Below are 27,251 nucleotides of genomic sequence, written 5' to 3' on the forward strand. Positions count from 1 at the left end.
CTATGTAGCTCAGGCTGGCCTCGAACAAGCAGCCATCTTCCTGCCTCAGCCTCCCAAGTGCTGGGATTACAGGTGTGCACCATCATGCCCAGCTAGCCTTTTTATTTTTGTTTTTTACATTTTGAGACAAGTTCTTGTTAAGTTGTCCAGGATGACCTCGAACTTGGAATCCTCTTGCCTCAGCCTCCTGAGTAGTTGTGACCACAATTGTGCACCACCACACCTGGCTCAAAGGCATTTGTAAAGCTGAAGCCAGGGCTGGGGATTTAGCTCAGTGGTTCTGTTGCCTGCTTCTCAGGGCACAAAGTCCCGAGTTCAATCCCCGGTACCAAAAGAAAAAGCTGAAGCCAATACTTAGATGGAAGCTCTGGCTTGGCAGTTACTGCTGTGGGTGTGCAGAGCAGTCCCCCAAGCGGGGTCTGTGCCCAGGTCAGTCAGTGCTTCTGGGACTCTGCTGGTGCCAGGGCACCCTCAGCAGCCCTGCCGTGGCTGAGTAGGGGACCAGAGGGTGGGCTCTGTGTGTGAAATGTGCCTCTGCTAATACAGAGAGCCTCTGACTTCCACTTTTTCAATTTTTTTAGCAAAATATTTATTGGTACATTTTAGATATACATAATGATAACATTCATCATAGGGAATTTGTACCTGTACCTGATATATCTTGCTGCTTCTTTTTTTATCCACCCCCCTTACATACACAAACTTCGTTTCTATTTTTTCCTTCTATTTTTACTTTTTTTTCTTGTTCCTTCTTTCCTTCTCTCCTCCTCTGTCCCTTGTTCCACTTCTCATTTGAACATTTTCTTCCCATTTCCCAATGTCTTTTTTGCATTTTAATCCTTATTTCCACTTTCAGTTTCTCCCACCAGAAAAACAATGCAGCATTTATTTCACTTAAGCATTTGGTCTCAAGGTGCATCCATTTAGTCATAAATATCTCAAGCTCATTCTTCTTTTTTTTTTTTCTGGAACTAAAAAAAAGACTTTATTTATTGAGGGCAAGAGAATGCAAACAATGTAAAAATCAAAAGCTTATCTAGCATTTAACTAACTTTCCTTTCTCTGCTTGTCCAATGAGAGCTGGATGTTATTTGTACATTTTCTAAGGGTCCTGATCTGCTCATGAAATCTTTATACACAGGGAAACTGAGGGCCAGATTCCGTAAGTGGCCCTTTGGGAGAACTCTCATCTGGGCAGGAGTAAGTGTTCAATTCTGCCTTCTGCTTCATGTGCACTACAAAATAATCATTGCACGCAATGGTGAGGCCTGTGATTAGTGAAAAGAAGCTCTGGAAGCCCACTTTGCCATCTCGGCACTGGTCCAGGTCCTTCATGATTTTGTCCACAGCCAGAGGATCTTTTTGATTTTCCAAAAACCCAGGGAACTCCTTTTCCATGAGTACTTGCAGGTCCTCCTTCGTTAAGTAGCCTTTGTCCCCGGCAAATTTGTGAAATGTAAACATCATGGTTTCCATGGCGTGTTCCACTTGGGATGGCATTTTGGTGAAGTCTGTTGAAACCAGGGCTCTCGGGCTGTGGGCGGCGGGCAGGCGGCAGCCAAGCTCATTCTTCTTTACAGCACAGTAATACTCCATTGTATATATATAAAAACACCCCACATCTTCTTTATCCATTCATTGGTTGACAGGCATTTGGGCTGTTTCCAAGATTTAGCTATTGCAAACTTCACTGCTATAAACATAAGTGTGCTACATCACTATGGTATGATGCTTTTAATTCTTTGGGGAAGATACCAAGAAGGGTAATAGCTGGGTCAAATGGAAACTCCAGTTTTAGTTCTTTGAGGTATTGGCATACTGATTTTCACAGTGGTTGCATCAGTCTGCACTCCCCCAACAGTGGAGAAGGATTTCTTTTTCCCCACAGCCCCTCCAGTATTTGTTATTGGTGGTTTTTTGATAACAGCCATTCTTTCTGGAGTGAGATGGAATCTCAGCATTGTTTTAATTTGCATCTCTTGAATGACCAGTGATGTTAAGCATTTTTTCATATATTTATTTACTGTTTCTACTTCTTCATCTGAGAATTGTGTATTCATTTCAGATGCCCATTTTTGGATTGTGTCTTTAAATTTGGAGGGTTTGATTTGTATGAGTTCTCTATATTTTCTAGATATTAGTCCTTTGTCTGAGGAACAGCTGGCAAAATCTTTTCCCCACATGTTGCATTGTCTCTTCACCCTGTTGGTGGTTTCTCTTGCTGTGGAAAAGCTTTTTAATGAGATCCCAACTGTTGATTCTTTGCGATACTTCCTGTGCCACTGAGGTTTTGTTCACAAAGTCTTTGCTTACACCAATGTCTTTGAGAGTTCTACCTATTCTTTCTTCCATCAGATTGTTTCTTTTTTAATATATTTATTTTGTTTTGGTTTTGGTTTTTTTGTTTGTTTTTTTTGGTACCGGGCATTGAACTAGGGTCCTTGCGCTTGCACAGCAGGCGGTGAAACCACTGAGCTAAATCCCTGGCCCTTCTTTTTTAATATTTTATTTATTTATTTATTTATTTATTTAGGTACTGGGGATGGAACTTGGGTCCTTGTGCTTGAGCAGCAGGCGGAAGAACCACTGAGCTAAATCCCTGGCCCCCAAACAACTAAATATTACAACAGGAACACTTAACTTGCTAGAAAATAAAATAGGTAAAAATCTTGAAGACATAGGCATGGCAAGGACTTTCAGCACAGAACCCCAGTTGCACAGGAAATAGTACCAAGAATCCACAAATGGGATCATATCAAATGTAAAAGCTTCTGCACAGCAAAAGAAACAGTGTGAAACCAACAGAGTGAAAAGAAAACCTACAGAATAGGAAAAAAATTTTGCCAGCTATTCCTCAGACAGAGGACTAATATATAGAATGTATAAAGAACTAAAAAAATTAGACCCCCCTCAAAATAAAAGACCCAATCCAAAAAATGGGCAAATGAAATGAATAGATATTTCACAGAAGTACAAATGGCCATTAAACACATGAAGAAATGTTCAACATCATTGGCCATTAGAGAATTGAAAATTAAAACAACACTGAGGGCCTGACATGGTGACACGTGCCTGTAATTCCAACACTTGGGAGGCTGAGGCAGGAGGATCATTGCAAGTTCAAGGCCAGCTTGGGCTACACAGAGAGTTCAAGGCCAGTATAAACTTCATAGTGAGATCCTGTCTCAAACAAAACAAAACACTGAGATTCCACCTTACCCCAGAAATAATAGTGATCATCAAGAAATCAAATAATAATAAAAAATTCTAGCAAAGTTGTGGGGAAAAGGAACACTTCTCCATTGTTGGTGGGAGTGTAAACTAGTACAGCCACTATGGAAATCAGTATGAAGATTCCTCAAAAAACTAAAGCTACAAATTCCATTTGACCTAGCTATTCCCCTTCTAGATATTTTCCTGAATGAGTCAAAGACATATTACAGTGATACATGCATAGTCATCCTTATAGCAGCATGATTCATAATAGCTAAGTCTTAGAAGCAGCCTATATATACATCAACAGATGAATGGATAAAGAAAATGAAGTATTTTACACAGTGGAGTACTACTCTGCCATAAATAAGGATAAACGAGCCATTTGTAAGAAAATGGATGTATCTTTAAACCATGTTAAGTGAAATAAATTAGACACACAAGCTTAAATGTCACATGGTTTCTGTTATATGAGAAACCCAAATTATGAAGAAAGAGCAAAATAAGAGATAGTTAATAGGAAGTAGATCTTTTCTTTTTTTTTTTTTTTGGTACCGGGGGTTGAACTCAGGTCCTTGCGCTTGTGAGGCAGGCGGGGGAACCACTGAGCTAAATCCCCGGCCCTAGTAGATCTTTTCTTAAATGGGAAGGAGATTAAAAGATGGATGGAGGGGAGGGCCAGGATTTAGCTCAGTGGCATGCACCCGCCTGGCAAATGCGAGGTCCTGAGTTTGATCCCTGGTATGCCCCCCCCCCAAAAGATGTATGGAGGGTAGAGGAAAGGGTGGATAAGGGGACAAAAAAAGGAATTAAGGTGTATTATGTATATGTACCAACTCCACACAAGGAATCTAAGCATTGTGTGTTGCAAACAAGTACTAATAAAAAAATGTAAAAACCATTCTTAAGACTATTGGCTGTGAGAAAATCGGGGGCTGGCTTTGGTTCACAGGCCATTGTTTGCCTGGTTCAACATTCAGTCAAATGTTCATTGTGGGCTGGGGATTTAGCTCAGTGGCTCCGTACCAGTCTCACAAGCACAAGGTCCTGAGTTCGATCCTCAGTCCCCCCTCAAAAAACTTCAATGTGAATACTTCCAACATTTCCCCATGATGCTGTGAAAGTGTTCGTCCCTCTCTCTCTCTCTTTTTTTTTTTACTACTCAGGATCAAACCTAGGGTCTTTACACTGAGCTAAATCCTCAGCTCTCTTAATTTATTTGAGATGGCGTCTCCCTAAGTCATTAAATTGTCCATGCTGGGCTTGAATTTTGGATTCTTCTGCTTCAGCCTCAGTACTGTACTCAGTACTGTACTTCAGCCTCCCTGAGTACTCAGTACAGGCATGTGCCACCACACTTGGCTTCCCCTTATTTCTTTCCTGTTCTCCTGTAATGTTTTCCTCCAGGTATGACTCATCCCTCTGCCTCTTTAAAACTTTACTCAGCAACATATCTTTATTCAAGCCTACCTTTGAGCATTTTTTTGAGACAGGGTCTCACTACGCAGTTCAGGCTGGCCTCGAACTCTCGGCGATCCTCCTGCCTCAGCCTCCCCAGTGCTGGGATTACAGGCTTGCGCCATCACACCTGGCTGAGCATTCTTTTTTATTTTTTTAAGCAAAACGTTTATTGGTACATTTTAGATATACATAATAACACTCATCAAAGGGAATTTGTACCTGTACATGATATATCTTGCTGCTGCTTTTTTGAGCATCCTATTTTAAATTGCAATTCGTTTGCCTAGCTCCTTTACCTTGTTCAATTTTTGGTTTCTCTTAGCTCCTTTTGGGGGGCCGGTGGTACTGGGGATGGAACCCAGGGCTTTGCTACATGCTAGGTAAGCACTTTACCACCAACCTACATCCCCAACCCTTTTTAAGATTTTGAGTCTACCCAAGTTGCCCAGGCTGGCCTCTTAACTTGCAATCTTCCTTGCTTTAGCTTCCCAAGTAGCTAGGATTACAAACATGTGCCACCACACCCAGAAACCACTCTTTAATAAATAATTTGTCTTTCAATGTATTTATTAGCTATATCCATCTCTTCTCACCCAATATCCCTAAAACAAGCTCCATGAAGACAGAGGCTTTTATTTTGCTAATGAATTGCAAGCATTTAGGTAAATATCTGCTAAATATATGAATGAACAGCATAAGTATTATTTTTGAAAACAGAAACCAAATAGGCAAAGCAACAAATTTAGAAATCTTCCTTGAGTATCCAAACCTTTGGACCGAGGTTAACAAAAGGGGAGATTTCCGGTCTCTTTAGCTCCACCCACTTCTCCAGCTTCCAAACCCGCTGCTTCCTGCTTGCCAAGCTCATCCCCAGCCGAGCGCGCGCAGCTCTCTCCCGGCGTCGCCTCTCGCCGCCACTAGAGGTTGCCCGAGCGCGACCGCCTGTCAAAGCCCAAACACTAGATCCACGTGACCCGCGTCGCAGCCGGTGGGCGTCACGTGACAGATTCAGTTTCCCTCCAATGGCTATCCACGTTGGGAAGATTCCGTCCAGAACGTGGCCAGAGGCTTCGAACAGCCTGTTCTTTGGTTACTCAAACGGGCTGCCTCCCCTACTCCAGTTCGGTGGCGGTGTCTCTCAAGGGTCCTCTTCAAAACGGCTTCGGGAGGCATAGGCCTGCGGCGCTCTCAGTCCCGGAAGTGACATCTGCCAGAGGGGCCGGAAGTGGCAGTGGAGGGAGGGAAGATGGCGGAGGTGGTGAGTCCGGTGCCTGGGGCGGGGCGGAGGGAGCCAGGGGAGGTGGGTAGAGCCCGAGGCCCCCCAGTAGCCGACCCTGGCGCCGCGCTGTCTCCCCAGGGGGAGATAATCGAGGGCTGCCGCCTACCCGTGCTGCGGCGGAACCAGGACAACGAAGATGAGTGGCGTGAGTGACGTCAGGGGGCGGGGCCACAAAACCTGGGGACGAGGGGCGGGAGTCAACTGAACCCCCGCAGGGGGCGGGGCCTCGGGAATCCTGGGGCAGGCGTGGCAGTAGATACTCCCGGGGGGGCGTGGCTTTAAACCGTTCGGGGACGAACAGGGCGGGGCTTGGAGAAGGGTGGCACTTAAGTGACTGAAGAGGGCTTGAGCGTGAACCACTAAGTGCTTGGGGCATAGGGCTCCAGTGTGGGGGTGGGGTTCCGGTCGGAGAAGAATGGAGTCCCAGGGCCTGCCCACCTAAGACCCCTGCTTGTGTTCCCATAGCCCTGGCAGAGATCCTAAGTGTGAAGGACATCAATGGCCGGAAGCTTTTCTATGTCCATTACATTGACTGTGAGTTCTGAGCTGGGGTGAAATGGGGCTACAGGGTAGTGTTGGGGGGGAATGCCTCTGGCATTCCTTCCTGAGCTCTTTTTATTCCTGCAGTCAATAAACGTCTGGATGAATGGGTGACCCACGAGAGGCTGGACCTAAAGAAGATCCAGTTCCCCAAGAAAGAGGCCAAGACCCCCACCAAGAACGGACTTCCGGGTTCCCGGCCTGGCTCTCCAGAGAGAGAGGTGGTGAGTAGGTGCCCCCCCCGCCGCCCCCCCCGCCCCCCGCTTCACCTCTTCTCTCCTGCCTCCTCCTTCTCTCATCTTGTCCTTAGGGGATCCTTGGATTTGCAGGAGGCAGCACGCTCCCACCCTGACTCAGCTTGCAAACAATGGGGCCAAATTATAGATGTAGCTTCCAGAATTCAGTGGCCATTTCTAAGTTCTTGAAAAGGCAGTGGGTGGGGTTTGATCAGTCCGAGCTGAGGGGCCCCTCCCATTCGCCATTCTACCACCATACCCACCCCAGAGGAAGACCCTGGACCTATCTCTACAGCCGGCCTCCGCCCAGGCCAGCGGGAAGACCTTGCCAATCCCGGTCCAGATCACACTCCGCTTCAACCTGCCCAAGGAGCGGGAGGCCATTCCCGGTGGCGAGCCCGACCAGCCGCTCTCCTCCAGCTCCTGCCTGCAACCCAACCACCGCTCAACGGTACCCTCAGCAATTCCAGGGACCTTGCTTTCTTCTCAGGTCCCACCTTCTCTACCTTCTGACCCACCTTTCTTGGTTTCTCTCTACAGAAACGGAAGGTGGAGGTGGTTTCACCAGCAACTCCAGTGCTCAGCGAGACAGCCCCAGCTTCTGTTTTTCCTCAGGTGAGTCCCCCAGTTTCTCCTTCCTTTCTTCTCTTCTGTTCTCTGGCTGACTTCTGCAAACTCATCTCATAGCCATTCCTTCTATTCCTACCATCTCATCTGCAGAATGGATCAGCCCGTAGGGCAGTGGCAGCTCAGCCCGGACGGAAACGAAAATCAAATTGCCTGGGCACTGATGAGGTGGGTGTGCACAGCTGTGAAGATGGCCACTGGGTGGAAAGGAGGGGAAGCAGGTGGGGTGGAGGGTTTGGTGAGCACCTAGTTTAAAGTAAACAGGGAGTGGTGGAGTTGGTGAAGTAGGAGCCAAGTGGAACGTGGTTCAGATTAGTCACTGGATGATCTTTTCCAAGGTAACAGTTTCTCCAGTGTTTTGGTTTCTTTATTTTTGAAAGTGGGGATTATGGTACTTTTCCCACAGTTTCCATTATGCTTGAAAGAGGAAAACTGGCAGGGCTGTGAGCTTCAGTGTCCTGCTGAGCTGTCCCCCTGTAATCTGGTGTCTTCCACTGATCCTGAGCAGGATTCCCAGGACAGCTCAGATGGAATACCATCAGCACCGCGCATGACTGGCAGCTTAGTATCTGACAGGAGTCACGACGACATTGTCACCCGGATGAAGAACATTGAATGCATCGAGCTGGGCAGGCATCGCCTCAAGCCGTGGTACTTCTCCCCATACCCACAGGAGCTCACCACGCTGCCCGTCCTCTACCTATGCGAGTTCTGCCTCAAGTATGGCCGTAGCCTGAAGTGTCTGCAGCGTCACTTGGTATGAGTGGTACTGGGAGGCTGCTCTCCCAGCACCCCAAAACCTGCCCTCACCTTTGATCCTCCTTTCTTTCTCAGACCAAGTGTGACCTGCGGCACCCACCAGGCAATGAGATTTACCGTAAGGGCACCATCTCATTCTTTGAGATCGATGGACGAAAGAACAAGGTTAGTGGCCGAGGGGCAGTGGGGCCTGGGGTAAGTCAAGCTTCTTCCTGCTCTGGAAAACTGACCAGTCTGAAAAGCAGATCTGTGTAGGCTGTTTTTATTGAATTCCTGCTGCAGGGCAGGTGCTGGGGGATATACACAGGACCAGGAACTAGGATATGTTCTGAGAGCTTGTGGTCCATGGCAGGGAGGCACATGCCAGCAGCTACTCAGATCTGAGTGTGATAAGTTTCATGAAACAAAGGTGGGTTGGCAAGGTCCAAAAAGGAAGTAGTCATCAAATCTTCACAGAGGTGACCTCTGAGCCTTGACAAAGACCTATAGAGTTAGTGTGAAAGGTAAAAGTCACTGGTCAAAAGGCCAAGGAGAAAGGATAAGGAAGGTTGTTACAAGGAACAGAATTCAGGTAACCAGAATAAGGTTAGTGAGGAGGGGAAGACATAGGTTTGGATTTGTGCCAGTGGGGAGAAAGGAGAAACCTAGAGACCTTTGAGTGAGACTCCTCTGTTCTGGGGCCAAGAGGGCATTGAGGGAGAAGGAAGCCCTTTGACGGGAAGCTGTGGCCTGGGCCTAGGGAGATGGGGAGAAAGGAGCTAGTCTGTTGGTGTGTGGGTCTGGGTATCCAAGTGGTTGTGCTCGGCATGTGGTTAAAGAGCTGTTTGAAATTCTATGGAAATTTTATATGGAGGTGAAGTAGTAAGATTCATAAGTTTGTTGAGGGCTGGGGCTCAGGATGTTATTTTAAATTCCAGAATTTCTTACATCTACCATAGTATAGTACTTCAGTTCCTAAGAGGTGTGGCTTCAGACTAGAGTTGTTAGGGTTTGACAGCCAGACTCCCAAGACTGCCACATAGGCAAAGCTTCTGATGAGCCCTTGCTGGAGTCTGACTTCATGGGGACATGTTATTGTTGACTGACATTAAATCTAGGCAGAGGGTGGTAGAAGCCTGTGGGCCAGGCTTAGGCAGCTCTGTGGGGGTGCGGAGGAAAGCTGTCCAGATTACTAAGACGACAGGTAGTATTTGGTTTGGAGCCAAAGTACCATGATGCCAGGGACCAATGCTAATCACTTACCCACCTGGAACACAAAGCTCCCCAGAATACTAACAGCCTTTTCCTTTGCAGAGTTACTCCCAGAATCTGTGTCTTTTGGCCAAGTGTTTCCTCGACCACAAGACCTTGTACTATGATACAGACCCCTTCCTCTTCTATGTCATGACGGAATATGACTGCAAGGGCTTCCACATTGTGGGCTACTTCTCGAAGGTCAGTGCTCACCCGACTGTCCTTTGGCCCACCCTAAGCCAGGCCCCTCTCTCACACTCATCTGCCCCTCTTCCAGGAAAAGGAGTCCACAGAAGACTACAACGTGGCCTGCATCCTGACGCTGCCTCCCTACCAGCGCCGAGGCTATGGCAAGCTGCTCATTGAGTTCAGTGAGTATGTGCTGCCCGGCCAGGTGCTGGCAGACTGGCAGACCCAGGTCACCCATCAGCACCCCACACATAGGTCACTAGGGGAGCCAGCTGGTAATAAAGGTGGGACTTTTATCAAGGTCCTCTCCCTTCTCAGGATGACCACCCTGCTTTCCGGAGTAGGTTCTCACGCCCTATTATCCCTTGGTCAGGGTTCTAAGTATTATCCAACTTTGCCCAAGTCTGACTTACCTGCTCCTGCCTGGAGCCCTGGGCACCTTAAGAGAATTCCTATTCATCATTCTGGGGGAGTGCTGGGGATTTAGCTCAGTGGTTCCACTGCCTGCCTCCCAAGCACAAGGACCCTAGTTTGATTCCAGCTACCAAAGGAAAAAAAGTCAGTCTGGGCCTATGCCTTGATACAAGTTCTTGCATAAGGGCCAGTGATAATAATGTCCCCAAGTGTCTCCTGAGCCTTGCAGGCAGTAGATGATCAAAAATGTTAGGTTACCACATAGACTGCTCCTTTATTCCCACTCCCTTCTTTTTTTTTTTTGGTGGTACTTGGGACTGAACCCAGGGCCTTTTTACTGTATCCCCAGCCTTTTAAAATCTTTTAAATTTTGGGATGGCCTCACAAGTTGTCCAGGCTGGGCTTGTGTTAATGATTCTCCCATCTCAGCCTACCAAAGTAGGATTAGAAGAATGCACCATCATTCCCAGGTTTCCTACTCCTTTATTTTGTCAGATCAGTCCCTTAAAAGTCCAGAAGCCCCTCTGTCGCTTCTTATTGCATGGGCTCTCCGAAGGCCCCAAACCTAAGACTACTTTCTGCTTCCTCACTTTTCTCCCATCCCCATTCCCTTCACTGCTCTCTGAATCCTTGGCATAGCCAAGCTGTACCTGGGGGAAAAGGAAGAGGCTTTGCCTGTTTGCTTGCTAAAGACACAGATGCTTGATCTGACCAAGGTCACAATCCATCTGAGAAATTTTATTGGTTGAACGGTCTCAAGATGGAGTCACATCTTTAGGGAACAGCCTGATAGAGTAGGTGGATACTTAAGCAAACTCAGTCAAGAGACTTCTGGAAGATCGGGTGTGGGTGGGGCTCCCAGGAACACCATCCTAGGCAGCTCACAGTGTAGGCAGGTGTTCACTGAGGATGGGGCTAGAGTTCTTGTAGCTGTGGAGGCAATTATGGCCTTGAGGGGTCCATCAGAACTATGTAGTATGACCTAACAGTTGAGTAGGATCCCACATGTGTCCCCCTTCTTGCTTCCTGTCTCCAGACATTCTCTCTGTCCCTCTTTCCAAGAGGTGCTTGGTTGAAATCACAGGAGACTGGGCAAAAGGGTAAGGTAGGGCCAGAGATTTAGCTCAGTAGTGCCACTGCCTGCCTCAAAAGCACAAGGTCCTTTTCTCTTCATTGTGGCAGCCCTTGAGCCTTCTCAGACCCTCTCCTGTAGCTGCTTCTCTCAGTGCCCTCAGCACTTTACCATACTTGGCACACAGATGAATTGACCTTTAGGAGGAAACTAAGATGCAGAACAGAGAAGCCACATATCCAAGGTCACCGAATTATTAATGGGGAGGGCCAGGTTGGGAACTAGGCAGCCAAGCTCTGCAGTCCATGTTCATAAATGTCGCTTATGTGCACCTGTGGCTGCTTATGCACCCTCTCCTACTTCATTGCTTTAGGCTATGAACTCTCCAAGGTGGAAGGGAAGACAGGGACCCCTGAGAAGCCCCTCTCGGATCTTGGACTCCTATCCTATAGAAGTTACTGGTCCCAGACCATCCTGGAGATTCTGATGGGGCTGAAGTCAGAGAGTGGAGAGAGGCCACAGATCACTATCAAGTGAGCCTGGCTCCACCTACCTGGGGGTGCATGGCATGGCCTGTGTGTTCCTGGGGGTTCTGGGGACAAGTGAAGGCCCTCAAGGGACCTGACCTTTCCCCTCCCACAGCGAGATCAGTGAAATTACCAGTATCAAGAAAGAGGATGTCATCTCCACCCTGCAGTACCTCAACCTCATCAACTACTACAAGGTAGGGATGCATGCTGAGGAGACAGGTGAGTGGGTGCTAAGTGCAGTCCTGTGTGTTCTGACAATCGGCTGGCCTGTCTCCTTCTCAGGGCCAGTACATCCTCACTCTGTCAGAGGACATCGTGGATGGGCATGAGCGGGCTATGCTCAAGCGACTCCTTCGAATTGACTCCAAGTGTCTGCACTTCACTCCCAAGGACTGGAGCAAGAGAGGAAAGTGGTGACCAGGCACTGCCCATTGCAGCGGCATGAGCCAGCAGAACCGGCATGAGCCAGCAGAACCGGGGCTGTCAGCCTGCTCCACCTCCACCCTGGGGCTCCCAGGAGACACACCAAGGGAGACAGGGCTGAGGACAGCTCCCAGAGGAGGGGACTGGCCAGGGAAGGCTCAGGGCTCAGGCCAGCTCCATGGTCAGCTGCCTACAAGCCCAGGCTCACTCTGAACCAGGGACTGAGTGAGCCAGGCAGCTGTGTACAGTGAGATGGGGGATGGGGTGCTCTGTACAGAAGGCTGGTGACTGTAAAAATTTCTTTTATAAAGTAAAAGCTGGGGGTAGGGTAGGTATTGGCTGCAATTTTTTTCCCTTCGTTTGTTTTTGAGTTAGGGTCTCACTATATAGTCCAGGCTGGCCTCAAACTCCCAGCAATCCTTTCTCAGCCTCCCCAAGTGTTGGGATTACAGGTGTGTGCCACTACGCCCAGCATGGCTGCAAAGTTCTGACCTCTCTAGCCCCCATTACTCCCAGCAATAAATCATGGCCACCAAGGATTCTTGTGGGAGAGGGAGCCATACCAGCTTCAGGGCACCAAGGTGCCCACAGACTCACGGATGCTGTGATAAGCTCATTTATTAGGCTGATGGAATCAGTGGCTCCAAAGTGCAGAGCTGGTTACTGGTGTTGAATGATCGAGTTTTCAACTCGAAGCTCTCTGGTTCTCAGTCCTCGGGCACCTGTGCGTGAATCTGCAACAGGAGTCACCTCTGCTGTGGACAGCTGGTGGCCCACATACCTGGGGAGGGACCTAGCTGCTCAAGACCCTTTCAGGAAGGCTAGAGGAGAGTGGTGGGCAAGCCATGCTTCCCGTGATACCAGCCTGATCCTCCAAAGCCAGGCCCCATCAGCCCCTTTGTGCTCCCCAGCCTTAACGCCCCAAATCCACTAAGGGAAAGATGGAGGGAGAAAGGACAAGTCCTGGAAGGTGCGCCCATTTGTCTACTCACCGCTGCAGCAAGGGTGGGCCAAGTTAGAGCCCCCCACACTTTAGCCTCCGGGCCAGGGACAGTTTCTAGGCCCCACACAGTGAAGCAGCTGAAGCTGCCGGTGGCTCCAATAAACTGGTCCTGGGGAAGGGGCCTGGCTCAGCGTCGGGACCGCCGCACCCACCCGCCCTCTAGCCAACCCTATCCTTCTGCTCACGAAACCCCGCTCCAGCGGCTCCTGCGCTTCTTCGCCATTGTTCTCAGAGCCTCTGAAGTCCTGCTTCCCTATCAGTCCCTCTCTCTTCTCGGTCACCATCACGTATCCTGTGAGGCCGGGCGGCACAGACACCTCCTCGCCCCGCAGACTGCGCCCCCGAAACGATACGTGGAGGCCTGCAAGAAAGGCACCGGGCATTGGGGCGACCAGGGCCCCAGAACGTTCCCAGGGGGCGCAGGGGCTGCCGAGAGCGCGGTCAGACCGCGAGGCTCACCGTCTGCGCCTTGGCGGATGGCAGGCGTGAAGAAACGCCCTACGGGGGCGAACCGGTTCGCCAGGACCTCACAGGGAAGAAGATGCAGCGTGGCCGGGGAGGAGTCGTGCAGCGTGGCGGGGCGCACGTGGACTCGCTGTTTTTCCATGGCGGACTCGTCGCCACTCTCCATCCGCCTGAGCTCTTGAGCTGAGGCTGAAGCTGGCGCGGAAGCGCGCGGGGCCTGTCGGGAGGCGGGGCGCGCCGGCGCAGAGCTTCCTGGAAAGCGTAGTCCTTCCTGGAACCGCTCCCGTAGAAGCCGTGTCCAGCTCTTTCGTTCTTTCTTCTTCTTTTTTTTTTTTTGGTACCGGGGATTGAACTCCGGTCGTTGCGCTTTCGAGGCAGGCGGCGGAACCACTGAACTAAATCCCTGGCCCCAACCACCTCCCCACCTCCCAGCTCCTTCATTAGCGTTTTAAAAAAAACGGTACCTGCTTGTAAAAATCTAAAACGATTCGGGAAAGTACTCTTTTTATGTCGGTGGACAGGTTATCTTTTTTTTTTTTTTTTTTTTTTTTTTTTTCGCGGTACTGGGGTTCGAACTAAGGACTTTTCTTTTGGGAGGCAGGCGGCCGCACTGAGCTAAATCCCCGGGCCTTTTTTTTAAAAAGATAGGATCTCTCTATGTAGTTCAGGCTGGACTGGAACTCACTAGGTAGCCAAAGCTGGCCTAGTACTCCAGCCAATCCTCCTGCCTCATCTTCCTGAGCGCTGAAATTGCACTGTCACACCCTGCTATTATTTTTAATTTATTAGAGACACCAATCCTTTTCTCAAATGTATTGAAAGTATTTTATCTGTGTTTGTGTTTTGTCTTACAGACCAGTCTATGAGTGATTCTTTTTTTTTTTTTTTGGTACATTTTAGGTATAAAATATAATGACATTTATCGTTGGAAATTTGCACCTTTACATAATCTCTCTTGGTTCTTATTTTTCCCCCTTCCCCTGCCCTCCCTTCAACCCCTCCATCCCTCCTTATTTACAAAGACTTTGTTTACGTTTTTTCATTTTCTCATATTAATTCCATTCACTTCTTTCCTTTCCCCTACCCCTCCCACTTCCCCTTCCCCTTTGCCCCTTTTCTTCCTATTTCACATTATCTGTTACACCTTTTAGTCCTCATTTACACTTTCAGTTTCTCACACTAGAGTATTCGGCATTTACACATGTGTGTCCTGTTTCTTTCGCTTAAGAGTATGGCCTCAATGTGCATCCATTTAGCTATAAATGTCTCTAATTTCTCATTTTTTATGGCTCAGTAGTACCCCATTTTATTTTTAAAAACCCCACATTTTCTTTATCCAGTCTCCAGTTGATGGGCATTAGAGCTGTTTCCAAGTTTTAGCTATTACAAATTGTGCTGCTATGAACATGGTTGCACATATATCACTGTGGTATGATTCTTTTAATTCTTTGGGGAAGATCCCCAGCAGGGGAATAGCTGGGTTAAAGTTCTGAAAGTCCTAGTTCTTTGAGGTATCTCCATACTGAGTTCCACAGTGGTTGCACCAGTCTACACTCCCACCAGCAGTGGAGCAGGGTTCCTCTTTCCCCACAGCCCTGCCAGCATTTGTTATGGGTTGATTTCATGATAGCAGCCATTCTTTCTGGAGTGAGGTGGAATCTCAGTGTTGTTTTCATTTGCATCTCTCAAATGACCAGTGATGTTGAGCATTTTTTCATATGTTTATTTGCTATTTCTACTTCTTTGAGAAATGGCTGTTCATTTCAGATGCCCATTTTCGGATTGGGTCTTTAAATTTCGGAGGTCTGATTTTTTTAAGTTCTTCATAGATTCGAGATAGTAGACCTTTGTCTAAGGAACAACAGGGGAAGATTTTTTTTCCACATTGTGGGTTGTCTCTTCACACTGTTGGTGGTTTCTCTTGCTGTCCAGAAGCTTTTTTTTTTTTTTAGTACCGGGGATCGAACTTGGGTCCTTGTGCTTGCACAGCAGGTGGCGAAACCACTGAGCTAAATCCCTGGCCCTAGAAGCTTTTTAATAAGAAGAGCTTCCACTTGTTGATTGTTTGTGCTAGTTCACGGGCAACTGAGGTTTTGTTCATAAAATCTTTTCCTACACCAATGTCTTCAAGAGTTCTACCTAACCTCTGTTTCATCCAATTCAGCGTTTCTCTTTTAATATTTAGATCTTTAATCCATTTCGATTTTATTTTAGTGCATGGTGAGAGACATAGGTCTAGTTTTAATCTTTGGCAAGTTGAAATCCAACTTTTCCAGCACCATTTATTAAAGAGGCTATCTTTCCTCCAGTGAGGGTGTTTGGCTCCTTTATCAAAGATGACATGGCTGAGTGTGTCTGGAGTTGTTTCTGCATCTTCTAATCTGTTCCACTGGTCCTCAGGTCTGTTCTTTTGCCAGTACCATGCTGTTTTTGTCACAGTAGGTTTATAGTATAGCTTCAAGTTGGGGATTGTGATACTCCCTGCCATGTCTCTGTTACCTAGAATTGCTTTTGCTATTCTGGGTCTCTTCTTGTTCCAAATGAATTTTTGGATTGTTTTCTCAAGGTCTGTGAAGTATGCTGCTGGGATTTCAATTGGGATTGCATTGAATCTATATAGCAGTTTTGGAAGTATGGCCATTTTCACTATATTGATCCTTCCTACACAGGAGCAGGGGATGTCTTTCCATTTTCTGATATAATTTTCAATCTCTCTTTTCAGAGTGCTATAGTTTTCAGAGAAGAGGTCTTTGATTTCTTTTGTTAGGTTGATTCCTAGGTATTTCAGTTTTTTTGGATGCTAATTGTGAAAGGATTATTTGCTCTATTTCTGTCTCGGTGAGTCTGTTGTTCATGTAGAGGAAAGCTATTGATTTTTGTATGTTGACCTTGTATCCAGCTACTCTACTGAATTTGGTTATTAAGTCTAGAAGACTTTTGGTGGAGTTCTTGGGGTCTTCTATATAGAGTATCATGTCATCTGCAAATAATGACAATTTGACTTCGTAATTTCCTATCTTTATTCCTTTTATTTCTTTCTCTTGTCTAATTGCCCTGGCTAATGTTTCCAAAACTATACGAATAGGAGTGGTGATAGTGGACATCCTTGTCTTGTTCCTGATTTTAGTGTGAAGGATTTCAGTTTTTGACCATTTAGTATGATATTGGCTGTTGGTTTTTCATAGATGGGTTTTATCAGATTGAGGTAGAGACCATCTATTCTTGTGAGTGATTCTTGTTATACAGCATGTTTTATTGTAATATTTACAAGCATTTTCTCATTATGTCTTAGGTTTTGCAATACTTTTTTTTGGTTTAATTGTTCTCTAATGTTTATTAGTTCAGATAACCGAGTTATATTTTGTCTAGTTCTCCCACACAACAAACATACAAAACTGGAAATTTGTATTAAAATTACATCGATTTATTTTTTTAATCTTTTTTTTTTTTGGTACCATGATCAAACTCGGGTCCTTGCACTTTCGAGGCAGGCGGCGGAACCACTGAGCTAAATCCCCAGCCCCTACATCGATTTATAGATTTTAAAAAGAAACAGTTAACAGACATTCAGGGGTTCTTTACAGATGCTGATTTTTATATTTTATTTGTTGAACCAGATACCAAATGAATATTTTCTTGTTTCTAATAGTTTCTATTTTGTTTTATTGGATTCCCCAGAACTAGTCATCTTTTTCAAATAGTGATAATTTTTGGCTTTGTATCTTGTAATTTGTTTTATTTTCTAATAGCCCTGGTATTCTTTTGAACATATTCAATATCACAGAACCTCAACATCAGACAAGGTCACTCTGACTGTAAAAAGCAAGACATCAAACTGCTCCATAATCACCTCTCAGCACTGGCAAAACGTGGGCACTGTCCCAATGATGAAAAGATGAAATGTCCCTTTTCCTTGGATAATGCAGTGAGGTCACTTCTTTACTAATTACAGCATCAGCCTCCATCTAGTCTGCTCTCCTTGAGGCCCATCACAGAAATACCCCCACTTCTGACCTCATTCAATTCAGAGCAAAGCCCTGATTCCCAAGTCTTTCTCTAGGTCAGTGAACACAGACACAAATGTCACAAGCCCTAGTCTCTAGCACCCTCCTTACTGAGATGTGCCACTGTGCAAGAGTACTAAACCTAATTTGTTCAACTGTGGACATGTTCTTGGTGGGCTTTGGCTGGAGAATATTGATAGATTTAGAGAAAGTCTCACTTTAGTTTTGCATTGAGAATAAAATAGGCAGTTCCATTTATTTGCATCTCCTATCTGTACAGCTGTGATGTTTACTTCATATGTAGTAGCTACTATAATAAAGTGTATTTCTAGCTGTGTATGGTGGCACACACCTGTAATCCCAACCCTCATGGGGCTGAGGCAGGTGGATCACTTCAAATTCAAGGCTAGCTAGGACTACATAATAAGTTCAAGGCCAGCTGGGAATACATAGCAAGACTCTTGTCTCTAAGAACTGAAATTTAGGCCAGGTGTGGTAGTGCACACCTGCAGTCCCAGCATTCTGGAGGCAAAGTAGGAGGATTCCCTCAAGTTGAAGGCCAGCCTGGGCTACACAGTGAGTTCAAGGCTAGCCTGAACTACATAGTGAGACCCTGTCTCCAAAACAAAACAAAACAAAATTTTAAAAAACTAAAAAAAAAAGGTTATGGGGCTGGGGATTTAGCTCAGTGGCTCTGCTGCCTGCCTCGAAAGCGCAAGGTCCTGAGTTTGATCCCTGGTACCAAAAACCAAAACCCACAAACAAACAAACAAACAAAGGTTATTTCTGTATCATTTATACTTGTCTCTATCAAAATTGGATCTTTTTTCCATTTTAATTTCTAATTTAGGCCCAGAGATTTAGCTCAGTGGTTTCACCACCTGCTGCGCAAGCACAAGAACCCGAGTTCGATCCCTGGTACCAAAAAAAAAAAAAAAAAGAAATACACATAATTTCTAATTTATTCTTATCTGTGGCAGGGGTTCACAAACTTCCTGTAAAGGGCCAAAGAATAAATATTTTAGTTTATTTTTTTATTTTTATTTTTTAAAGCTACTTATGTTTATTTTATTTTTTCTTGTTTTTTGGTACCGGGGATAGAACTCAGGTCCCTGGGTTTGCGCAGCAGGCAGTGAAACCGATAAATCCCCGGCCCCTTTAGTTTTTTTTATTTTTATGAGTACATGTTTCCAGTACATAATGATTACATTCATCATGGGGAGTTGGTACATGTACATAACACATCTTAATTTTTTAAAATCCCCCCTCCCCCATTTCTTGGGCTACTTCACATTTATATTTTTCGGTTTTTCTTTTAGGTTTTGTGAACTATATAGTCTGTCACCAATACTCAGCTTTGCTGTTACAGCATGAAAACAGCCATAGACAGTACATAAATTAACGAACATGGTTGTGCTCTAGTAAGACCTTATTTGCAGCCAAGCCTGGTGTTTCATGCCTATAATCCCAGGACTCTGGAAGCTGAGGTGGGAGGATCGTGAGTTCAAGGCCAGCGTGGGCTACATAGCAAATTCAAGGTGGCCTGGACTACATAGCAAGACCTTCTCTCAAATAAACAAACAACAACAAAAACAAACACACTTTATTTGCAGTGAGCTGGATCTGGCCCCCCTGGATCAGGTTCCTTGTCTATAGCAAAACTGTTGAATTCTATATAGTAATTTTTAAACCAGATCCCTGATAGATTTCCCTCCGATTTAGGGTGGCTGCTATATATAATAGCTGCCTTCTTCTTCCCTTAATGCCCTGCTCTCCACCTAAAGCCACCCCAAGATGGCTTCTCCCACTAAAGGACAACCTTTCCAACATGCCCCTATTCCCACCAAAAGAGTAACCTAATGCTTGCTCTTCTAACAGCTAATAACGTCACAGACTCCTCCAGTCCCTAGCCACTACCTCACTGAACCTCACCCCAGCTTCTACAAGCCCCTCCCCAGCTCTTATAAGAAGCACTCCCCGTTCTGGCCATACTGCCTTTGTCGCTCTTTTGTTCACAGACAGTCCGGCAGATCTTCCCTGCAATAAAGGCTTGCTGTGGCCTGGTCTGGTCTTGGTTTTCGGTTTTTTTTTTTACCTGATAATCCCTACTGAATTCTTTTGTTGTTCTGATAGTTTTCGCTTTGTTTTCTTAGGTTCCCCCAAATTAGTCATCTCAGTTTCAAATAATGGTAACTGCCTCTCCATTACATCATACAGTTTGTTTTATTTTCTAATCATCTTGACTAGCACTTTCAGAACAATCTCAAATGGAATTGGTAGCAATGGACAAACTTTTCTTTGTTCTGAAACTTAGGGGAATACTGCTATTTCAAGAATCATGAGGCTGCCTTTTGGTGTCTTGTTAATATGTCTTGTTAAGTGCAGCCTGGAATCCCAATGGGAGACACTCTGTGCACAGCACGGCCAGTCCTGTCTGTGTGTCTTAGATGGTGATTGAGACTCCTGGGCAACACCTTAGGTGTCTCAGTGACGGAAAGACTGTCCTGGCACCGACACGCACCAGCAGGTTATGGGGTGTGACTTCGAGAACCTTACAGACAGGAACACAGTTCCAGAAGATCATCTGCTTATGTCTTTACTACTTCAAAAAATGGCCAATTAGGGGCGGGGATTTAGCTGAGTGGTTCTACCGCCTGCCTCACAAGTGCAAGGTCTGGAGTTCGATCCCTGGTACCAAATAAATAAATAAATTTAAAAACCGGGCCAATTAGCTTTGTGAAATGTAGAAACTCAGGGGGTTCATTTGTGAGACTTGTAATACAGAGTTTTAGTAAGAAAGAATCAAAGTGTTACACAAGGCTTTTACAGGATTCCTTCATGTTTTGGAGGCCACATTGAAGACTTCATCGCTAGTGGCAGTGAAGATAACAATGCTTAGATCTGGCACAAACGTAATGAACTGGAGCTTCCAGGCACACACACACGGGAAACTATGCAAGCTGAAACCTGTATCTGTGATGGTCAGCGGCTTGGATGATGGCATTGTTAGGATGTGGGACCGGCCCCTTTTCTAGATCACCCAAATATCGAGGAGGAATGCAGTAGCATGGATAGTCCATGGCAAATTTAGAGCCTATGGCTTCTTGGGTTTTAGTTTTGTTTTTGTTTTTTGAGACAGGGTCTCACTATGTAGTTCAGGCTGCCTTGAACTCACTATGCAGCCCAGGCTGACCCTCCTGCCTCAGCCTCCCTCATGCTGGGACTACAGGTGTGCGCCACCATGTCCAACTGGGAGGAGCCTATAACTTCTGTTCAATTTAAAATTAGTCATATTTTAATCTTGTCATTTGATGCAAACAAATATCTGAACAGACATGTTCATCATGAAAAAAGAACCATTTCTGAAGCTGGATTGAGACCAAACATTTCTACTTTGCTTCATAGTAACTAGTTGGATACCATGTTGAATACCTGCCCCCTCTATGGGTTGTGCAGAACTGTACTACATTCAAGCTTACTCTGTATATACATTTAATTTTTCCCTTCTTGCCTTTTGTCAGGATGCCATTCTTGTTGCTCTTCTGTGTAATGAATCTTTGTTTGGAAAACTTTATGTAACAGTTTAGAAAGCTTGCTAGAAATAGTGCATTAGTCTGGAGAGTAGACATTGCATAGGGAAGAATTTCCTCCTTTTGCTTCTCCACATCTCTCTGCTTACTTAGCTTGAGATCTTGCAGCTTGGTTCATGTATTCTAGCCTTGGCTATTGCACAGTGTACACTGATACAGATAACAAAGCAATGAACTATGTAAAAACCACTGTCAGTATTGCATTTGACAAAGAGTTTTGTATTTGCCAGGCATGATGGCACATGCCTGTAATCCCAGCACTTGGGAGGCTGAGGCAGGAGGATTGCCATGAGTTCAAGGCCAGCCTGGGCTATGTAGTAAGTTCAAGACCAACCTGAACTACATAGAGACCCTGTCTCAAGGAACCAAAATAAAATAAAATATGTTTGGTACTTTTCACGTAGCTTGTTGCTCTGTAAAAGAGTTAACATCACATTTTTTAAAAATAAATTAAGAGGGCCGGGGATTTAGCTCAGTGGTTTCACCGCCTGCTGCGTAAGCGCAAGGACCCGAGTTCGATCCCTGGTACCAATAAGTAAATAAATAAATAAATAAATAAATAAATAAAGAGGGCTGGGAACTTAGCTCAGTGGCATCGTGCCTGCCTCAAAAGTACAAGGACCAAGTTCAATCCCCAGTACCAAAAATAAATAAATAAATTAATTAATTAAGAAGTATAAGAAAAAGAGCTGTGCTATTTAGCATGTGCAAGGCTCTGGGTCAGTTCCTAATACCCCCACCACCACCACCACACACACACCTGTGCTACTACAGGTCTTTTTTTTTTGAATCAAGAGGTTTTGAAGTGTATTTTTATTGTATTTTCATGTTTTTAAGTTTGAATTTTAGTGCTTGTGCTTCTGTTTTGTCAAGTTCACCTGGCCTTGAATATATTGTAAATAGTAATTATACCTAGAACCTTCATGAGATTATTTTCGGGGAGCCAAGAGGCAAGACACTGGTGGTGTGTTTTTCTATTAAAAGGGAACTACTGCCTTCCTTTTGCCTCTTTCTCTAGGTTAGCACCCATACATGGTCATTCCTTGGGTTAAAAAATTGATTCTTGGGCCAAGGATTTAGCTCAGTGGTGCTGCCACCTGCCTCACAAGCTCCAGGTCCTGAGCTCGATCACCGGTACCCCCCCCCCAAAATTGATTCTTGTTTGTTTGTTTTGTTTTTTAAGACAGGGTCTCACTATGTAGTCCTGGTTGGCCTCAAACTCACTGTGTAGCATAGGCTGGCCTTGAACTTGAAGTGATCCTCCTGGCTCACCCTCCCAAGTGCTGGGATTACAGGCAAAAACTGATATTCTAAGACTACCATTTCTTCATTTATTAGCTGAAATAGTTCTAAATTAGGAGATTAAGGCCTGGTAAAGCCAGCTGGGGAAGTAGGTGTGACCTGTTAATTACAAGATTCTGGAACACACGTGCAGAACAGTTCTTAAAGCCCTGCATGTGGACTTCTTGAGAGAATTTGAGCAGGTTTTCAATAGGATGGCCTAGACTTGACATCATCCTGAGGTGTGGGATCCCAGTGCTGCCTCTCAGGACCCATATGTAGAAGTTTTCGTGAGTTTCCTCAAGATTTGGACAGTATAAAGGACACAGATGCCAAATAGTTGCTATCATGGCTTTCCTCATGATAGCCTGCTCTGCTTCCTCTAGGGTGTACTTTTATCTTGCTTTATCCTCTTTTACTTGGCCCAAGCTCGCTCTGCAGAGCCAGTTTCTCCCTCTTCGCTTTTACTTTTTTCAAATAAACCTTGACACTGCTTTTTGCTCATTTTGTTCAATTCTTTGTTCAAGTTGCGAAGAACTTGGAATCTGACTCCAGAAGGAGAGGGGAACAACCCAAAATCTCATAACATTTATTTGGCAAGCCAATTTTAGAAGGAAGTACCCAATAACAGTTCTACATTAAAAAACAAAACAAAAAAACTATCCCGTCAACCATTTGGCTACATGCCTGTAAAGTAATCCCAGCTACTAGGGAGACTGAGGCAAGAGAATCACAATTTCTAGGCCTCACGGGTCAATTTATTTATTATTATTATTATTATTTTTGGTACTGGGGATCGAACTCAGGTCCTTGTGCTTGCAAGGCAGGCGCCGGAACCACTGAGCTAAATCCCTGGCCCCACTCTGGTCAATTTAATGAGACCCTGTCTCAAAATAAAAGATAAAAAGGGATTGGGATGTAGTTTAGGAATAAAGTGCACCCTGTGTTCCATCCCCAGTACCCCCCATCATAGGCAAAGTAATTGCTTCTTTTATTTCCCAGTTCTTTCCCTCTCTCTCTCTCTCTCTCTCTCTCTCTCTCTTTCTTTCCTCCACACTGAGCTACATTGCCAGCCTTTTTTCTTTTTTATTTTAAAACAGGGCTGCACAGGCTGGGCTCAAAGTTGTAATCTTCTTGCCTCAGCATTCTAGAGTGCTGGGATTATAGATGTGCTTGACCACACCTGATTTATTTCCCAGCTTTTTTTTTTTTTTCTTTGTTTTTTGAGATAGGGTCTGCTCTGTAATTCACGCTGGCCTTGAACTCACTTTGTAGCCCAGGCTGGCCTTGAACTCACAGTGATCCTCCTGCCTCAACTTCCAGAGTGCTGGGATTACAGGCATGTGCCACCATGCCCAGCTCACCATAGGAAGTTGATACCTGCATGTAACATTTTAATTCCTTATTTCCCTTTCATTCCCTCCCCCTTCCTTCTATCTTTTGGTCCCCTCTCCTTTCTTTCTCTCTTTTTTTTTTTTTTTGGTACCAGGGATCGAACTCTGGACCTTGCGCTTGCGAGACAGGTGGCAGCACCACTGAGCTAAATCCCCAGCCCTCCCCTCTCTTTTTTAACAGTGGGAAAGTTTATTCAAGAAAGTAAAAGTGAAGAGCAGGGGAGAAACTGGCTCTGCAGAGTGAGCTTGCGCCGAGTAAAAAAAGAAAAGGGAAGATAAAAGAACACTCTGGAGAAAGCAGGGTGGGCTATCTGAGGAAAAGCCATGATAGCTGGTCCCCTTCCCTTTTACAAATTATCTAGCTCCCTATTTCTTATTCTTTTATTTTGCCCTTTATAATTTGGGTTTCGCATATAAGAGAAACCATGTGATATTTAAGCTCGTGTGTCTGACTTATTTCATTTAACATTATGGTCTCAAGGTGAATTCATTTTCCTTTAAATGACTCAAGTTTATCCTTTTTATGGCACAGTAGTACTCTGCTGTGTGTAAAGATCACATTTTCTTTTTCCATTCATCTGTTGATGGACATTAGGAAGTTTCCAAGATTTAGCTCTTGTGAATTGTGGTGATATAAGCATGGTTATGCATGCATCACTGTAATATGATGTCTTTAACTCTTTCAGGAAGATATCTAGAAGGGGAATAGCTATGTTGAATGGAATTTCTAGTTGTAGTTTTTTGAGGAATCTCCACACTGATTTCCATAATGGTTGTACTAGTTTACATTCCAACCAGTAATACAGAAGGATTCTTTTTCCCCACAGCTTCTCCACCATTGTTATTTTTTGATTTCTTGAGGATGGCCATTCTTTCAGGGGTAAGATGGTATCTCAGTTGTTTTTATTTGCATTTCTCTAAAGGCCACTGATGTTGCACATTTCTTCATGTGTTTATTGTCCATTTGTACTTCTTCTGTGAAGTGCCTATTCATTTCTGTTGCCTATTTTTTGATTGGGTCTTTTATTTTGGGAGGTCTGGATTTTTTTTAGTTCTTTAAATATTCTAGATATTAGTTCTCTGTCTGAGGAATAGCTGGCAAATTTCTTTTTCTTTTTTTTTCAGACAGGGTCTCACTATGTAGTGTAACCCAGGCTGGCTTTGAACTCACAGTGATCCTCCTGCCTCAGCATCCAGAGTGTTGGGATTACAGGTGTGCACCACTCTCAGCCTCTGGTGGTTTTCTTTTCACTCTGTTGGTTGTTTCTTTTGCTGAGCAGAAGCTTTTTTTTTTTTGGTACGGGGATTGAACTCGGGACCTTGTGCTTGCAAGGCAGGTGTCGGAACCACTGAGCTAAATCCCTTGCCCCTGTGCAGAAGCTTTTAAATTTGATATGACCTCATTTGTTTTTTTTGTTTTGTTTTGTTTTTGCTATGTAGTTCAGGCTGGTCTTGAACTCCCCGTGATCCTGCCTCAGCCTCTCCAGTGCTTGGGATCACAGGCCTGTGCCACCACACCTGCCTCCACATGTCTGTTTTTGTGCCCATACCATGCTGTTTTTAATCACTGTAGCTTTAGAACATAACTTAATACAACACTGTAATGCCTCCTGCTTTGCTCCTGTTACCTAGAATTGCTTTTGCAATTTGAGTCTCTTCTGGCTCCATATGAGTTTTAGGATTGTTTTCTCCAGTTCTTGTAAAGCATGTTACTGGTATTTTGATTGGAATTATGTTAAATCTGCATATCAGTTTTGTACATATGGCCATTTATTTATTTTTTTTTTTTGTACTGGGGATCAAGCTCAAGTCCTTTCACTTGGGCAGCAGGCGGTGAAACCATTGAGCTAAATCCCCAGCCCCATATGGCCATTTTGACAATATTTGTTCTTCCTTTCCAGAAACAGGGGACATCTTTCCATTTTCTGATGTCCTCTTTGATCTCCTTTTTCAGAGTACTGTAGTTTTTGCTGTAGAAATCTTTCACTTCCTTGGTTAGGTTAATTCCAAAGTAATTTTTCTTGATGTCATTGTGAATAGTATTTTTTTCTAATTTCTTTCTCAGGGAGTTCATCATTGGTGTATCCCAGCCCTTTTATTTCATTTTAATTTTTATTTTGAAACAGGATCTTGCTAAACTGTTTAGGGTCTTGCTAAGTTGCTAAGTTGTTGCCACTTTTTGGACATTATGAAAAATAACTGTATCAGGGCATAGTGGTGCACACTTGTAATCCCATTAATTACTCAGGAAAGTAAGGCAGGAAGATCACTGTGAATTTAAGGCCAGCCTGGGCTACCTAGTGAGATCAAGACTAACCTGTACAAGAGTGAAACCCTGTCTCAAAAAGAAATATACAGGCTGGGGATTTAGCTCAGTGGTTTCACTGCCTGCTGGGCAAGCGCAAGGACCCAAGTTCAATCCCCGGTACCAAAAAACAAAAAAATACTATCATAAAATTCCCATATAACATTTTGTGTGAACATATGTTTTCACTTCTCTTGGGTATGTACTTGGTGCGTGTATTAGTTAGCTAGGACTGCCACACCAAAATACTACAGACTAGTGGCTTAAAAAATAGACACTTCTGTCTCACATTCTGGAACCTAAAAAACCAAACTCAAGGTGCCAGTAGCCATTAGTGTTAGTCCCTGACGAGGCCTCTCTTTCTTTCTTCTTCTTTTTCTTTTTTTGAGACAAGATCTTGATACCTAGTTCAGGCTGGCCTTGAACTTACTATGTAGTGCAGCCTGGCCTTGAACTCCTGGTGATCCTTCTGCCTCAGCTTCCCAAGTGCTGGGATTACAGGTGTGCACCACCACACTCGGCAAAGCCTCTCTTTCTGCCTTATCGGTTTTGGGCTTCTCACTACAACTGAACAGTTTTTCTCTGTGTGGTGTGGAGAGAAAGAGAGCCTCTTCTCAGAAGGACACCAGTCTTGTGGGATCAGGGCCCCCCACTTGATGATATCTTCTGGCCTTAGTTACCTCCATGAAGGCCTGACTACCAAATATAGTCACATGAGGGGTTAGGGCTTTGGCATATGAATTTTGAGGTGGGACACAAGTTCATAACAAAATGCAATCCCCAGGTCACATGGTAAAGCCTTTGAAGACCCACCAAAATATTTTCAAAAGCAGCTGCCTTGTTTTACATTGCCACCAGCAGTATGTGGAGTCTCTAATTTGTACACATCTTCATTCCTGTTTGCAGATTTAACATAATTCAAATCAAAATACCAGTAACATTCTTCACAAGAACTGGAGAAAACAATCCTAAATCCTGTCTTTTCTGTTATAGCCATTCCAGTGGTTGTAAGGTGGGCAGATCAGGGTGGTTTTATTTTGCATTTGTGTTTTTTCATGTGGTTATTGGGCATTTGTACCTCTACTCTGCAGGAATGTCTATTTAAATAATTTCCTTGTTTTGTTTTTTAGGTATTGGGGATTGAATCCAGGGTCTTTGCACAGACCTACATCCCCAGCTCTTTTATTTTTATTTCTTTATTTTTATTTTGAGACAGGGTTTGGCAAAGTCACT

General features: G+C 44.8%; 2 protein-coding genes and 1 pseudogene across 15 annotated transcripts; 1 reads left to right on the forward strand and 2 right to left on the reverse strand.

Annotated features, from left to right (window-relative positions):
- Positions 1-564: 564 nt before the first annotated feature.
- LOC101715113 (protein S100-A10 pseudogene) lies at positions 565-5,324 on the reverse strand (annotated as a pseudogene). Its single transcript, XR_015448927.1, has one exon. The product of XR_015448927.1 is annotated as a protein S100-A10 pseudogene (transcript).
- Positions 5,325-5,660: 336 nt separating this feature from the next.
- Kat5 (lysine acetyltransferase 5) lies at positions 5,661-12,321 on the forward strand. 12 transcript variants are annotated; one of them, XM_004852378.4, is made up of 14 exons: positions 5,661-5,932; positions 6,032-6,098; positions 6,419-6,487; positions 6,581-6,717; positions 7,025-7,180; positions 7,270-7,344; positions 7,450-7,524; positions 7,865-8,113; positions 8,191-8,280; positions 9,409-9,549; positions 9,626-9,719; positions 11,397-11,556; positions 11,666-11,747; positions 11,836-12,321. In XM_004852378.4, exons 1-14 carry the CDS (start codon positions 5,921-5,923, stop codon positions 11,968-11,970), a joined length of 1,542 nt encoding a protein of 513 aa, XP_004852435.1. In that variant the 5' UTR covers positions 5,661-5,920; the 3' UTR covers positions 11,971-12,321. The 12 variants fall into 12 exon arrangements, with proteins under 12 accessions (XP_004852435.1, XP_004852437.1, XP_012930416.1 ...); XM_013074962.3 differs by having other exon boundaries at positions 5,699-5,932; positions 6,998-7,180; XM_087205344.1 differs by having other exon boundaries at positions 5,699-5,932; positions 8,030-8,113.
- Positions 12,322-12,576: 255 nt separating this feature from the next.
- Rnaseh2c (ribonuclease H2 subunit C) lies at positions 12,577-13,670 on the reverse strand. Of its 2 annotated transcripts, none has more exons than XM_021264579.2 (4): positions 13,439-13,670; positions 13,165-13,340; positions 12,969-13,088; positions 12,577-12,757 (listed from the first exon to the last, which is right to left on the reverse strand). In XM_021264579.2, the coding sequence occupies exons 1-4, from the start codon at positions 13,608-13,610 to the stop codon at positions 12,662-12,664; spliced, it is 564 nt and encodes a 187-aa protein (XP_021120238.1). In that variant the 5' UTR covers positions 13,611-13,670; the 3' UTR covers positions 12,577-12,661. The 2 variants fall into 2 exon arrangements, with proteins under 2 accessions (XP_021120238.1, XP_004852439.1); XM_004852382.3 differs by having other exon boundaries at positions 12,577-12,710; positions 13,439-13,664.
- Between the last annotated feature and the right edge of the window lie 13,581 nt (positions 13,671-27,251).

Source organism: Heterocephalus glaber, unplaced genomic scaffold (assembly GCF_053883595.1).
Source record: "Heterocephalus glaber isolate CG9 unplaced genomic scaffold, H.glaber_assembly_v1.0 deba00000594, whole genome shotgun sequence".
NCBI lineage: Eukaryota > Metazoa > Chordata > Mammalia > Rodentia > Bathyergidae > Heterocephalus > Heterocephalus glaber.